Source organism: Lithobates pipiens, unplaced genomic scaffold (assembly GCF_037356315.1).
Source record: "Lithobates pipiens isolate NorthernLeopardFrog02 unplaced genomic scaffold, aLitPip1_a1.2 Scaffold_65, whole genome shotgun sequence".
NCBI classification, from domain to species: Eukaryota; Metazoa; Chordata; class Amphibia; order Anura; family Ranidae; genus Lithobates; species Lithobates pipiens.
The window spans coordinates 1048394-1061633 of NW_027507887.1; the positions used below are offsets into that span (position 1 = coordinate 1048394).

Here is a 13240-nt window from a genome sequence, read left to right on the forward strand (position 1 = left end):
GGAGCAGGTCCATTTTCCATCTAGCCTTTATATTAAGGATCCTGTCTATAGGGCTTCAGTGGGTCTGGTTCTTCCCATATTTAGGGATTTTTTTTTATATTCCCTTGATTTATCTGCAAAGTGTTTTTTTGATTTTACTCTAAACTACAATGCAACACACCTGCCGCTCGATGGAGATGAAGGAGGCAGCAGTTGCCTGGGGCAGCGTGTTTTGCTTTTAATCCACATGGAATGTGTGCTTTTGCACAACTGAAGTGACTAGCATTGATATCCTCCCTACTCATGAGGAAGGAGATAAAACAGATCCTGAAATGCGTTGGATGAAGGATATCTCTTCTGTACCATCAATTATGTCATAGTTTGTGTATTTTAAGTCACTCGTTGCTATGTACATTCCATGTTACCATTTTTAATTATGTGTGCAATAAATTATTTTTCTATTTGAATTTATCAATTCATCGCAAGATCCATGTACAGCTTACTTACCTTGTCCCCAGGATCCTGCGGGGTCTCCCCGCTGTGTGTGCAAACTGTGTCTCTGCCCGATCTGTCACAGTACCGAGCTCTGTTCCCTGCAAGCGTCGCAATGCATGTAGACGGAGCCCGGCGCCAAATTCAAAAAGTGAAAAACACAAAACACATACAGTACACTGTAATCTTACAGATTACATTACTGTATCAAATCATTTCACCTCACTTTTGTCCCTAATGCTTTGTCCAGTGCACTGCATGCACTTTTATATTATATATATTGTTCTTTCTGCCTGGAAACTGGAGAATGACCATGGCAACCAAAAAGTGTCCCTTTACGTCAAAAGTACTTTTAGACCAGCTAGAAAACCATGATAATAAATTAGAATCACTTGCAGAATTGAGCGATAGTGATTTGTGGGGATTAGTCTTCAAACACTGAACGTGACGACAGCGACAATTCAGCAACTGAGCAAATTTCTGTGTTTTTGATTTGATTACATTATTGATTACATTTTTCTTATTATTATTTGTTATAATTATTTATAGTTTATTACATTATAATTTATGATTTTGTTTTTCAAACTTTATCATACCCGGGATGTCTACTAGACTCTTGTTTGGACAGATTTAAGTGTGTTATTCCTAAGAATTACAGGCCTACAATATAAAATGCCAAATTTCCATTGCGAAACAATGTACCACTTTCAGCATCAAAAATTTGTCATAATCATACCGCCAGGGAGGTTAAAGTCCATTTCCATGGGGAATTTTGCTTTTTGTTTCTAGTCTAGGATGTGGCAGAACACACATTAATGCGGCGGATCTCACATGTCTAAATCTAGCCTGGAGGTTTTTAGGGCCATACATTGCTAACAGTACATTCAGGATCGCAAAATCCTTTTTGGTTTTTGGTTTTGAGGTACTAGAAGAGCCCATGTTTTCACTTTGAAAGTAAAACAAACTGGAATTTTACACCAAAAAATGATACTCTATTTGTTTTAGAGGTGGAGCCTGAAGGGCAGAATAACCCCTGCCCTGATATGGGTCATACCGCAACAGCGAGATCTTCCTAAATTCCAGCAGTCAGGACCACTCAAAGTTAGGCCCAGCAATCACCTCCAAACCCAGGGTTTACCCACACTCTTCACTCGCATGGGTTTTCATCAAGAATGTAACCTTCTCAATGATTATACCCATCGGTTGGAGGATTTTGGTGGGGTCAATGTTCTGTTTTGGTACAATAAAGTTGCATTGAGATGCTGGTGTATGTATTTTAAGTGAAAACGAAACAGAGATTGCCCTACCATAATGTCAGACTCTGTTCCTGTCAGCCTGGAAATCTAGAGCTTTCTGGTCAACCTTTGTATGTGCCAGCTTTTCCTAGTGCATTTTCCATAATTAAAAATGAATAACATACATATACAGACTCAAATAGAAGAGCCACAAAGGCTGTGCAGGCCCAGAAAATCAAGCACAAAGAACTCTTCAATACAGTCTCAAAGAGATATAAGAAATTGTCATGTGATTTAACTCTACTGTATCTACCAGCAATGGAATCAGCAGATTTTATAAATACTTTAATAGTAGATCCCAGCACATTATATAATAATACAGTTTTATACTAAGCACTGGTGTAAGTGTTCCTTTTTTTTTTTTTTTTTTTTTAGAGACTTGGATCAATAACAACAGTATGACTATGCAGTACTGAATGCAAGATCTGGAAACACATACCATCTTTAGGGGGTGTTACAGATTCAGTTGTCACTTCAAAGCTGCTCCCTTTTGAAAACAGTTCAGATTCCTTTAAACCTATGAAATAAATACATATTTATATAAGTAATATTATTGAGAATATGCAAAAACAGTGTAATTCCTTTTCAAATTAATCATGATGTCCATTTGGAATAGCTTTTTTTTGTTTTCTGTCCATTTTTTAAATATTTGAAAAATACTTTAAATAGTAGCAAATAAAACAAACAACAAAAGTATATTATTTTATTTTCTGTATTCAAAAGGGGAAATTAAGGCATATCAGTTTTGCTTTTAATAAAATCTTGCAACCAGGAATGCCAAAGTGAAAACAAATTGCCAGTTTTTATGAACAGTGCCTTGTTTGCATAGGTGTGCCCGCCCTTGTATAAGTTTTTACACCCTTTACAAACAAGGCTGTGGCTCTGTTCAGATTTAAAAAGAAACCAGAATCTTTAGTTACATACATGTTAAATGCATCAGTTAATGTAAGAAAAAAAGTAAAAATGTTAATGTTTGTATGGATAGGTTGTTTGTGTATCCTGTATATAATATACAGTATATATGAGAAAATATGGTACAACAAACTAAATATAAAAGTGAATGTTTTTGCCTGATGTGTGGGTATCAAAACACACGTGAATAGTGATGGCCGAACGGTTCGCCCGGCGGTCGTTTCACGGCGCATTTCGGCTGTTCGCGGTCCGCCCGTTCGGCGGACTATTGGCGCCGTTCGCCCGGCGGTCTTCCGTGTTTATTGTGTAAAAGAACTTTGACCTATGATGACACATCCATCATGGGGTACAGGACAGCCAATTGAGACATTACAGCACATGGACTCTTGGACATTCCCCCTAACTTATAAATACACCCGATCCGGCGGCCATTTTACATTCTTTCTTCTGTCACTATAGGGAGAGGTTGCTGTGTGGAGCAGGGAGAGATTACAGTGACCCAAATCGCTAGCTATTTGGTACACAAAAGTTATTTTCAGGACTGGTATAGGTGTTAGGTGTAGTTCAGGATAGGCAGTGCTGTGCTAGTGATTGTTGCAGCAGCCTGAGTGTCTTTTGTCAGTTTAGAGAAAGGGACAGGACGGTGTGTGCTGCAGGGACAGCCAGTTTAGTCATTAGCTGTTACTATCAGGTCCACAAAAGTGCTATTTCAATTATTGTTCCAGTAGCCTCTGTTTTGTCAGTTTATATAGGGACAGGCAGGAAGCAGTGTGTGAGGCAGTGAGGGTAAGTTTAATCAGTAGCTGTTACTATTAGTTCCACAAAGGTTCTTTTCAGGACTGGTATCGGTGGTATGGTAATAGGTTTGTACACGTATTATATTCTTTCTTCCAAATATAGAAAGAATATTATACTTGACTGCTGCCCTTCTGCTGCAGTCTGCTAATCATTCACAATCCACTTGTTCCACAAAGCTCCTTATAAGGACTGGTAACTTGGTCTGTCTAGGGTGCTACAGCACATAGGGTTGAGTGAGGTACAGTCTGCCATTCTATAAGGACTGGTATAGGTCCACAGTACATAGGGTTGAGGTGCACTACTGCTGACCGCTGCCCTATACTGCAGCAGTCCTTCATCGGTATAGGGACTGACGTACAGTCTGCTAATCACTCACACACAACCTACTTGGTCCACAAAGGTCCTTATAAGGACTGGTAAGGTATAGGGTACTACAGTACATAGGGTTGAGTGAGGTACAGTCTGCCATTCTATAAGGACTGGTATCGGTCCACAATACATAGGGTTGAGGTGCACTACTGCTGACCGCTGCCCTATACTGCAGCAGTCCTTCATCGGTATAGGGACTGACATACAGTCTGCTAATCACTCACACACAACCTACTTGGTCCACAAAAGTCCTTATAAGGACTGGTAACTTGGTCTTTCTAGGGTGCTACAGTACATAGGGTTGAGTGAGGTACAGTCTGCCGTTCTATAAGGACTGGTATAGGTCCACAATACATAGGGTTGAGGTGCACTACTGCTGACCGCTGCCCTATACTGCAGCAGTCCTTCATCGTTATAGGGACTGAGAGTTTTGTCACAGGGTCATTTAAAAAATGACAGGCAGAGGAAGAGGCAGGCCCTTCCACAGGGGTGGTAGGGGTAGGGCAGGAGCAACAGGCTTGAGCCAAAGTGGGAAGTTGCAGAAGGTGCGTTCAATTACTTTAACCACTTTCAGACCGGACCAATTTACTGGTCAAAGACCAGACCACTTTTTGCGATTCGGCACTGCGTCGCTTTAACTGACAATTGCGCGGTCGTGCGACGTGGCTCCCAAACAAAATTGACGTCCTTTTTTCCCCACAAATAGAGCTTTCTTTTGGTGGTATTTGATCACCCCTGCGGTTTTTATTTTTTGCGCTATAAACAAAAATAGAGCAACAATTTTGAAAAAAACGCATTATTTTTTACTTTTTGTTATAATAAATATCCCCCAAAAATATATAAAAAAACATTTTTTTCCCTCAGTTTAGGCCGATACGTATTCTTCTACATATTTTTGGTAAAAAAAAATCGCAATTAGCGATTATTGATTGGTTTGCGCAAAAGTTATAGCGTTTACAAAATAGGGATAGTTTTATAGCATTTTTATTAATAAATTTTTATTATTTTTTTTTTACTAGTAATGGCGGCGATCAGCAATTTTTATTGTGACTGCAACATTGTGGGGGACCCATCGGACATTTTTGACACATTTTTGGGACCATTGTCATTTATACAGTAATCAATGCTATATAAATGCAGTGATTCCTGTGTAAATGACACTGGCAGTGAAGGGGTTAACCAGTGGGTGGCAGTGTAGGGGTTAAGTGTTCCTAAGGGTGTGTTACTAACGGTGGGGGGGTTGGGCTTTCATTTAGTGAACACTGATCTCCGCTCCAATCACATGGAGCAGAGATCAGCGTCACTAGTTGCTAGGCCGAATGAAGAAATGTTGTTTACAACGGCACTTCTCCATTCGGCCGCTCCGTGAGACGATCGCGGGGATGCCCGCGGCGATCGAGTCCGCGGGTCCCGCGACCGGACTCACGGGGGTCCCGACCAGGGCGGGAGCACGCCGCCTGCGGCGCGCTCCCGATGGCAGGGCGGCAAATTTAAAGGGACGTACATGTACGCCCATTTGCCTGCCTGTGCCATTCTGTCGACGTACATCGTCGTGCGCTGGTCGGCAACTGGTTAAAGGACGCACCAGACTTGGTTGAGTGGCTCGCACAGCCTTACTCTTCTGCACCCTCCTCATCCTCTCGATCTGCACCCTCTTCTTCACTCTCTGCTATGTGCACCCCCAAAGACACTACCACCAACAACACCACCACCACCACCACCACATACCTTCCGCTTGAGTCACAGGAATTATTTTCCGATCCATATCAAGACATTTCTGATGCACAGCCACTTTTGGTATTGGATCAGGAAGAGGAGGCAGCAACAACCGCTACTCAGCAGTCTGACGACAGTACCCAGATCAGCCCAAGGAGGAGGTTGGTTCCCGGTGTTGCTGCCTACTCCGAGGTCTCTACTTATAGCGGTGGGGAAGGTGACGTTGATGATGATGTGTCTAGTGATGTCACGTGGGTGCCCACAAGAGAGGAAGAGGAGGGGAATTCAGAGGGAGCTATGGACCAGCAGATAGGGAGGAGAAGCAGGAATAACTTACATTGCACAGGAGGGACATCGACCATGTACGGTCACATCTGGCGCTCCCAGGACACCGGCACATGGCTCCGCAGTGTGGGCTTTTTTAACGTGTCTGCTGCTGACAATAGCGTTGCCATCTGCAATCTTTGCAGTCAACGCATTAGTCGCGGTAAGCCCAACATTCACCTAGGGACGACCGCCTTAAGAAGGCACATGAGCAGCCATCACCGAGCCGAGTGGGAGCAACGGAACACACAAAGCCACACTGCAGGCTCTCACCGTCCAGCCTCTTCTTCTACTTCTCCTTCTCCTCTCTTCTCACAATTGTCCTCCACTCCACCTTCCATCACGCTAAGCTCACGTTTTTCTGCAAAAAGGCAGGCGTCCGTGGGCCTAATGTTCGAGCGTAAAAAAATGATGACGCTGGATAACCCTCTTGCCCAACGGTTGACGGCTGGCTTGTCAGAATTCATAGCCCGCCAACTACTGCCATATAAACTGGTGGACTCGGAGGCCTTTCGCAAATTTGTGGCCATTGGAACACCACAATGGAAGGTCCCAGGAAGGAAGTATTTCTCACAGAAGGGCATCCCAGAGCTATATGGCCATGTTCAGCGGCAAGTGAATGTATCTCTGGCACACAGTGTCGGTGCCAAAATACATCTGACCACAGACACGTGGTCTAGCAAACACGGGCAGGGAAGGTATATCACTTTTACTGCCCACTGGGTGAACCTTCTGACGGCCGTCAAGCATGTAACCCGTGGCACCCGTGTAGATTTGGTTTTACCGCTACGGATTGCATGCAGGGCTGACTATTCTTCTCCTCCTCCTCCTACTCCATCCTCCTCCCTCTCCTCCTCAGCTGACTCCTCCTTTTCCGCTGCTAGCGTCTCTTCCGCTGCGCCGCCCAAGTTCCCCAGAACCTATTCGACATGCCAGGTGAGACTTTGCCATGCCGTGCTGCGTCTGTTGTGCCTGGAAGCCAAGAGCCACACTGGCCCAGCACTCCTTTCAGCTTTGCGTTCACAGGCAGATCAGTGGCTAACACCACTCAATTTGACAGTTGGTAAAGTGGTGTGTGACAACGGTGCCAATCTGCTTAGCGCATTGAAACAGGGCAAAATCACGCATGTGCCATGCATGGCACACGTCTTAAACTTGGTCGTGCAGCGATTCCTTGTCAAATACCCTGGGGTCCAGGACATCTTGCAGCAGGCAAGGAAAATCTCGGCCCATTTCAGAAGATCTTACACGGCCATGGCTCGCCTTGCTGACATTCAGCGGCGACACAATCTGCCGGTCAGACGTCTTATTTGTGATTGCCCGACACGATGGAACTCAACCTTCTATATGCTTGATAGGCTGCTCCAGAAGAAACATGCAGTTAACGTCTACCTGTATGAACTCTGCGGCAGAACCGGTTCTGGGGAGCTGGGTTTTTTTTCACCGCGCCAGTGGCTGCTCATGCGTGACGCATGCAGACTTCTTCACCCATTTGAGGAGATCACCAAACTCAGTCAGTCGCAGCCATGGCGCCATCAGTGACATGGTACCTTATGCCTTCTTTATGGAGCGTGCATTGCGTTGTGTCATTGATCAAGCTGTGGAGGAGCAGGAGCGGGAAGATGAGGAAGTCGCAATGCTGGATGAATTCCCAGGGGGGGCTACTCTATCTGAGACAAGTGAACAACAGGAGTCTGAAGAGGAGTCAGAGGAGGATGGTGCCGGGGCGGATGAGGAGGAGCAAGAAGAGCATGCTTTAAACCTTTCTGGGATCCCTGTTGTTGTGCGTGAATGGGGAGAGGAGAATTAAGAGGACGACATTATCCTGGATGATAAGCAGGAGCCAGGCCACCACACCGCTTCCACTTTAGTGCAAATGGGGGCCTTCATGCTCCAGTGTTTTAATAGGGACCCCCGTATAAAAAGCATAAGGGTCAAGGACCAGTACTGGGTGGCAACCTACTTAGACCCCCGGTACAAACACAAAATGGCGGAAATGTTACCGCCGTCACAGAGGGCTGTCAGAATGCAGCACTTCCAGGCCTTGCTTCGAGAAATGCTGCATTCTGCTTTTGCGTGCGCTGGCAGAGGAGCAATTCCCACTCCCAAAGAAGGAGTTGCGGGTACCAATCCAACAGCGCCTGCAAGAAGAGGCCGGTTTGAAGATGTGTTGGTGACTTTGGATATGAGGTCATTCTTTCAGCCGACCCATCGACAGGTGTCATCCGGATCCAGCATCAGGGAACGCCTAGACCGTCAAGTGTCCGACTACATCGGGTTAACGGCCGATGTGGACGCTCTGAGGAGTGATGAACACCTGGACTACTGGGTGGGCAGGCTTGACCTCTGGCCAGAGCTTGCCCAATTTGCAATCGAACTGTTGGCTTGCCCCTCATCCAGTGTCCTGTCCGAATGGACGTTCAGCGCAGCAGGGGGGATCGTGACCGATAAGCGTACTTGCCTAGCTCACGACAATGTTAACTACCTCACATTTCTAAAAATGAATGAGGCATGGATCTCGGAGGAATTCAACACATGTGACCAGTAGACCATGTATATGTCTATAAACAATTTTTTTAATCGAGCACAGAGACCTTCTTTCTTCATTTGGCTCACTTCCTTGTCCAAAAAAAGCACACCGTACTATATGCCCGTACCCTCCTCTTTGAAGAGGTTGAGCAGTGTCATATTTCTACTGGGGCTGCTTATTATGAGGGGCTCCCACCATCCCTGTGCTGTGCTGACTTCCTCCTGGGGCTGTACCTCTGCTGTGCATATTTTGAGGTGCTCCCACCATCCCTGTGCTATGCTCATTATGAGGGGCTCCCACCATCCCTGTGCTGTGCTGACTTACTCCTGGGGATGCTTATTATGAGGGGCTCCCACCATCCCCGTGCTATGCTGACATCCTCCTGGGGCTGCTTATTATGAGGGGCTCCCACCATCCCTGTGCTATGCTGACATCCTCCTGGGGCTACTTATTATGAGGGGCTCCCACCATCCCTGTGCTATGCTCATTATGAGGGGCTCCCACCATCCCTGTGCTATGCTGACTTCCTCCTGGCGCTGCTAACGGTGCAGGTGTCAGTGCTGTATATCACGGTGCTGATGTCAGTGCTCTCTGTCATGGTGCTGCTGTCAGTGCTGTATATCACGGTGCTGGTGTGAGTGCTTTATGTCACGCTGCTGATGTCAGTGCTCTCTATCATGGTGCTGCTGTCAGTGCTGTATATCACGGTCCTGGTGTGAGTGCTTTATGTCACGCTGCTGATGTCTGTGCTCTCTATCACGGTGCTGCTGTCAGTGCTGTATATCACGGTGCTGGTGTGAGTGCTTTATGTCACCCTGTTGATGTCAGTGCTCTCTATCACGGTGCTGTTGTCAGATCACTCTATCACGGTGCAGGTGTCATTGCTGTATGTCACGCTGCTGATGTCAGTGCTCTCTATCACGGTGCTGCTGTCAGATGACTCTATCACGGTGCAGGTGTCATTGCTGTATGTCACGCTGCTGGTGATCATCTCCTGCACCCTCTTCTTTGCCTACCCTGGTCCCTGACCTTCCCTCTCCTCCATTGCCTTCATGCTCTCCACAGTCCTGAATTGTCACAACAATTTCCCATATAGAAAAAGAATGCTTGTAGTTGTCGATCCCAGATTCACCTCATACATGTGTTATGTCATTGGCCATGTGGTGGGACTATGTTTGCACAGCTATTAATTATTTTGTGGCTGCAAATTTGACCTGTAGGTTTGCGAAGTTCGCCTCCCATTGAAGTCAATGAGGCCCGCTGCAAACGTTCCGGTTCGCGAATAATGCAAATAATGCAACCAGAAAGTGTCCTTTTTTCAGTGTTTTAGGATTTGATTACATTATTGAATAATTTTTATTATCATTTATTATATTATAAACGTTATCATACCCAGGATATACTGATGATAGGGGCGCTAGAGCAAATATAAATATCAAAAAAAATGTGAAAATTTGATAATCAAATGGTATCTAAAATAATACACACCATATTACAAAACTGCAATAAACAAAAAATTACAACCAAAATATAGTGAAAAACAATAATAAATAAAGTCCCAGTTGGGTGATGACACCAAAAGGAAACAAAAAGACTTAAATAAATATAACTCCAAAGTCCAAAAACAGTGATTTTTTCAGTGAAAAACTCCTTCTGAATCCATAAATCAAAAGACTGCTGGAATCTTCTATAACGTAATGAAACGTCCCTTCACCAAAAACTTATGGACATAGAAACAACACCCCACTTGTGAAGATAAAGATGTCTTCTTACCAGATGCTGTTGACTACTTTAATTAAAAAGATAGTCAAATAGGCTTATGCAGGTTGATTCCCTGCTCACATGGAATAAGGTGGACCTCGTATGGACAGAAGCTTCTCCTCATAGACTCAGATAGGTCATAAAAAAAGCCAAACAAAAATCCATAGCGTAACACCGTTTAATAATAAAAATAAATTTAAAAAACATAAGGCCAAATGGCTGCTTACATATGTCGGTGCCCAACCTGGCACTGGGGCTGCTTGCTTAAAACAAACGTTTCGTAATAGATACGTAGTTCCTCGTGGTGTAGGCGTGCGTTCCACCAAAGGACAGCCGATAACCAAGGACGACCGGAACTAAACGTAAACGAACGTGACTGGATACCGCCTCGACGTACGTTTCGCTTGACACGTCATCAGGAAGCGTGTCAAACGAAACGTACGTCGAGGCAGTATCCAGTCACGTTCGTTTACGTTTAGTTCCGGTCGTCCTTGGTTATCGGCTGTCCTTTGGTGGAACGCACGCCTACACCACGAGGAACTACGTATCTATTACAAAATGTTTGTTTTAAGCAAGCAGTCCCAGTGCCAGGTTGGGCACCGACATATGTAAGCAGCCATTTGGCCTTATGTTTTTTTAATTTATTTTTATTATTAAACGGTGTTACGCTATGGATTTTTGTTTGGCTTTTTTTATGACCTATCTGAGTCTATGAGGAGAAGCTTCTGTCCATACGAGGTCCACCTTATTCCATGTGAGCAGGGAATCAACCTGCATAAGCCTATTTGACTATCTTTTTAATTAAAGTAGTCAACAGCATCTGGTAAGAAGACATCTTTATCTTCACAAGTGGGGTGTTGTTTCTATGTCCATAAGTTTTTGGTGAAAGGACGTTTCATTACGTTATAGAAGATTCCAGCAGTCTTTTGATTTATGGATTCAGAAGGAGTTTTTCACTGAAAAAATCACTGTTTTTGGACTTTGGAGTTATATTTATTTAACCTCCCTGGCGGTACGATTATTTCGGATTTTAGGTGCTAAAAGCAGTACCATTATTTTGCATGAAAATTTGGCGTTTTATATTGTAGTCCTGCAATTCTTAGGAATAACTCTCTTAAATCTGTCCAAACCAGAGTCTAGCAGACATCCCGGGTATGATAAAGTTTGAAAAATGAAATCATAAATTATAATATAAGAAATAATTATAAATAATTGTACCAAATAATAATATAACAATAATAAAAATTATTCAATAATGTAATCACATCAAAAACACTGAAATTTGCTCAGTTGCAGAATTGTCACTGTCATTACTTTTCAGTATTTGATGACGAATCTCCCCACAAATCACTATCGCTCAATTCTGCGAGTGATTCTAATTTATTATCGCTGTTTTCTAGCTGCTCTAAAATCATTTTTGATGTACAGTGACAGTTTTGGTTGCTATGGACAATCTCCAGTTTCCAGGCATAAAGAACAGTTTTTATTATATAAAACTGCATGCAGGACACTGGGCAGACCACTAGGGACAACGGGGATGTGAAATGTTTACATACAGCAATGTAATCTGTAAGATTACATTATACTGTATGTTTACTGTTTATTTCACTTTTTGAATTTGGCGCCGATCTCCGTGCCCGTGCGTCGCAACGCTCGCAGGGCACGGAGATCGCCGATGTGATAGATCGAGCGAGACACGGCTCGCTCGTACAGCGGGGAGACGACGCTGGATCCGAGGGAGAAGGTGAGTATTCCTCCTCCTGGATCCAGCGATGCAGTCCCGAGTCTGACTCGGGGATACCGCTCTTGGTATAAAAAATCCACCCCGAGTCAGACTCGGGAAAACCGTCAGGGGGGTTAAGTCTTTTTGTTTCCTTTTGGTGTCATCACCCAACTGGGACTTTATTTATTATTGTTTTTCACTATATTTTGGTTGTAATTTTTTGTTTATTGCAGTTTTGTAATATGGTGTGTATTATTTTAGATACCATTTGATTATCAAATTTTCACATTTTTTTTTATATTTATATTTGCTCTAGCGCCCCTATCATCAGTATATCTTCAGCATGACATGTTTTTTTCTTGTTCTTTTAGGGAGCAGCTATTAGTTGTTTGATTCAACATATTTGATTCACTGACTATTGGTCAATTTGATATCTTTTTTATTATTTTTTGTGGCGCGGAGTTTATTAGTTGCTGTGTATCAGCTACTTTTTTTCACATACCCAGGATGTCTGCTAGACTCTGGTTTGAACAGATTTAAGAGAGTTATTCCTAAGAATTACAGGACTACAATATAAAACGCCAAATTTCCATGCAAAATAATTGTACTGCTTTCAGCACCTAAAACCAGAACTAATCATACCGCCAGGGAGGTTAATGCATCCTATGTATTAAGGTGAAAAAACACCTGTATTCCCCCCCCCCAGCTCCCCCGTTTTACTTACCTGAACCCTCAAACTTGTCCCATGTGCTCTCTCTCTGCAGGGGGTTCTCGGCTCTTGATTGGATAGATTGATAGCAGCGCAGCCATTGGCTCCCGCTGCTGTCAATCAAATCCAATGATGCGGCATTCGGGGGCCAGGCCGAGTTCTGCATTCTGCGTCTATGGACGCTGAATGCTGGACTCAGGAGCACACCTGCAAAGTAACCCCCTGGGACAGCGCTTCTCCCAGGGGGTTATCTGATGCAGGGAGAAGCCGAGAGAGCCACCAAGGGACCCCAGAAGAGCAGGTTTGGGGCCACTCTGTGAAAAATTAACTGTACAGTGGCGGTAAGTATGATATGTATGATAAAGAACCTTTAGTGTCCCTTTAAGGACTTGTCAAAAAACTCTAGGGGGGATCTACTAAAACTGGAGCACTCAGAATCTGGTGCAGCTGTGCATAGTAACCAGTCAGCTTCTAACTTCAGCTTGTTCAATTAAGCTTTGACAATGCAACCTGGAAGATATTACTATGCAGAGCTGCACCAGATTCTGTGTGCTCCAGTTTTAGTAAATCGTCCTCTGGATAGGGGGACAATATCTGTGGTCCACCTGATTATTAAAGGGGGTTTCCAAAGT

At 44.1% G+C, this 13240-nt stretch overlaps 1 protein-coding gene across 1 annotated transcript in view; it reads right to left on the reverse strand.

The window, feature by feature from the left end:
* The window catches only part of LOC143958927 (scavenger receptor cysteine-rich domain-containing group B protein-like), a 107044-nt gene that overhangs the window by 11379 nt on the left and 82425 nt on the right, over nucleotides 1-13240 (reverse strand). Inside the window, exon 9 of the mRNA XM_077467912.1 lies at nucleotides 2206-2283. Within this exon, the coding sequence (XP_077324038.1) occupies nucleotides 2206-2283 (78 nt within the window). The remainder of the gene's footprint in view (nucleotides 1-2205; nucleotides 2284-13240) is intronic.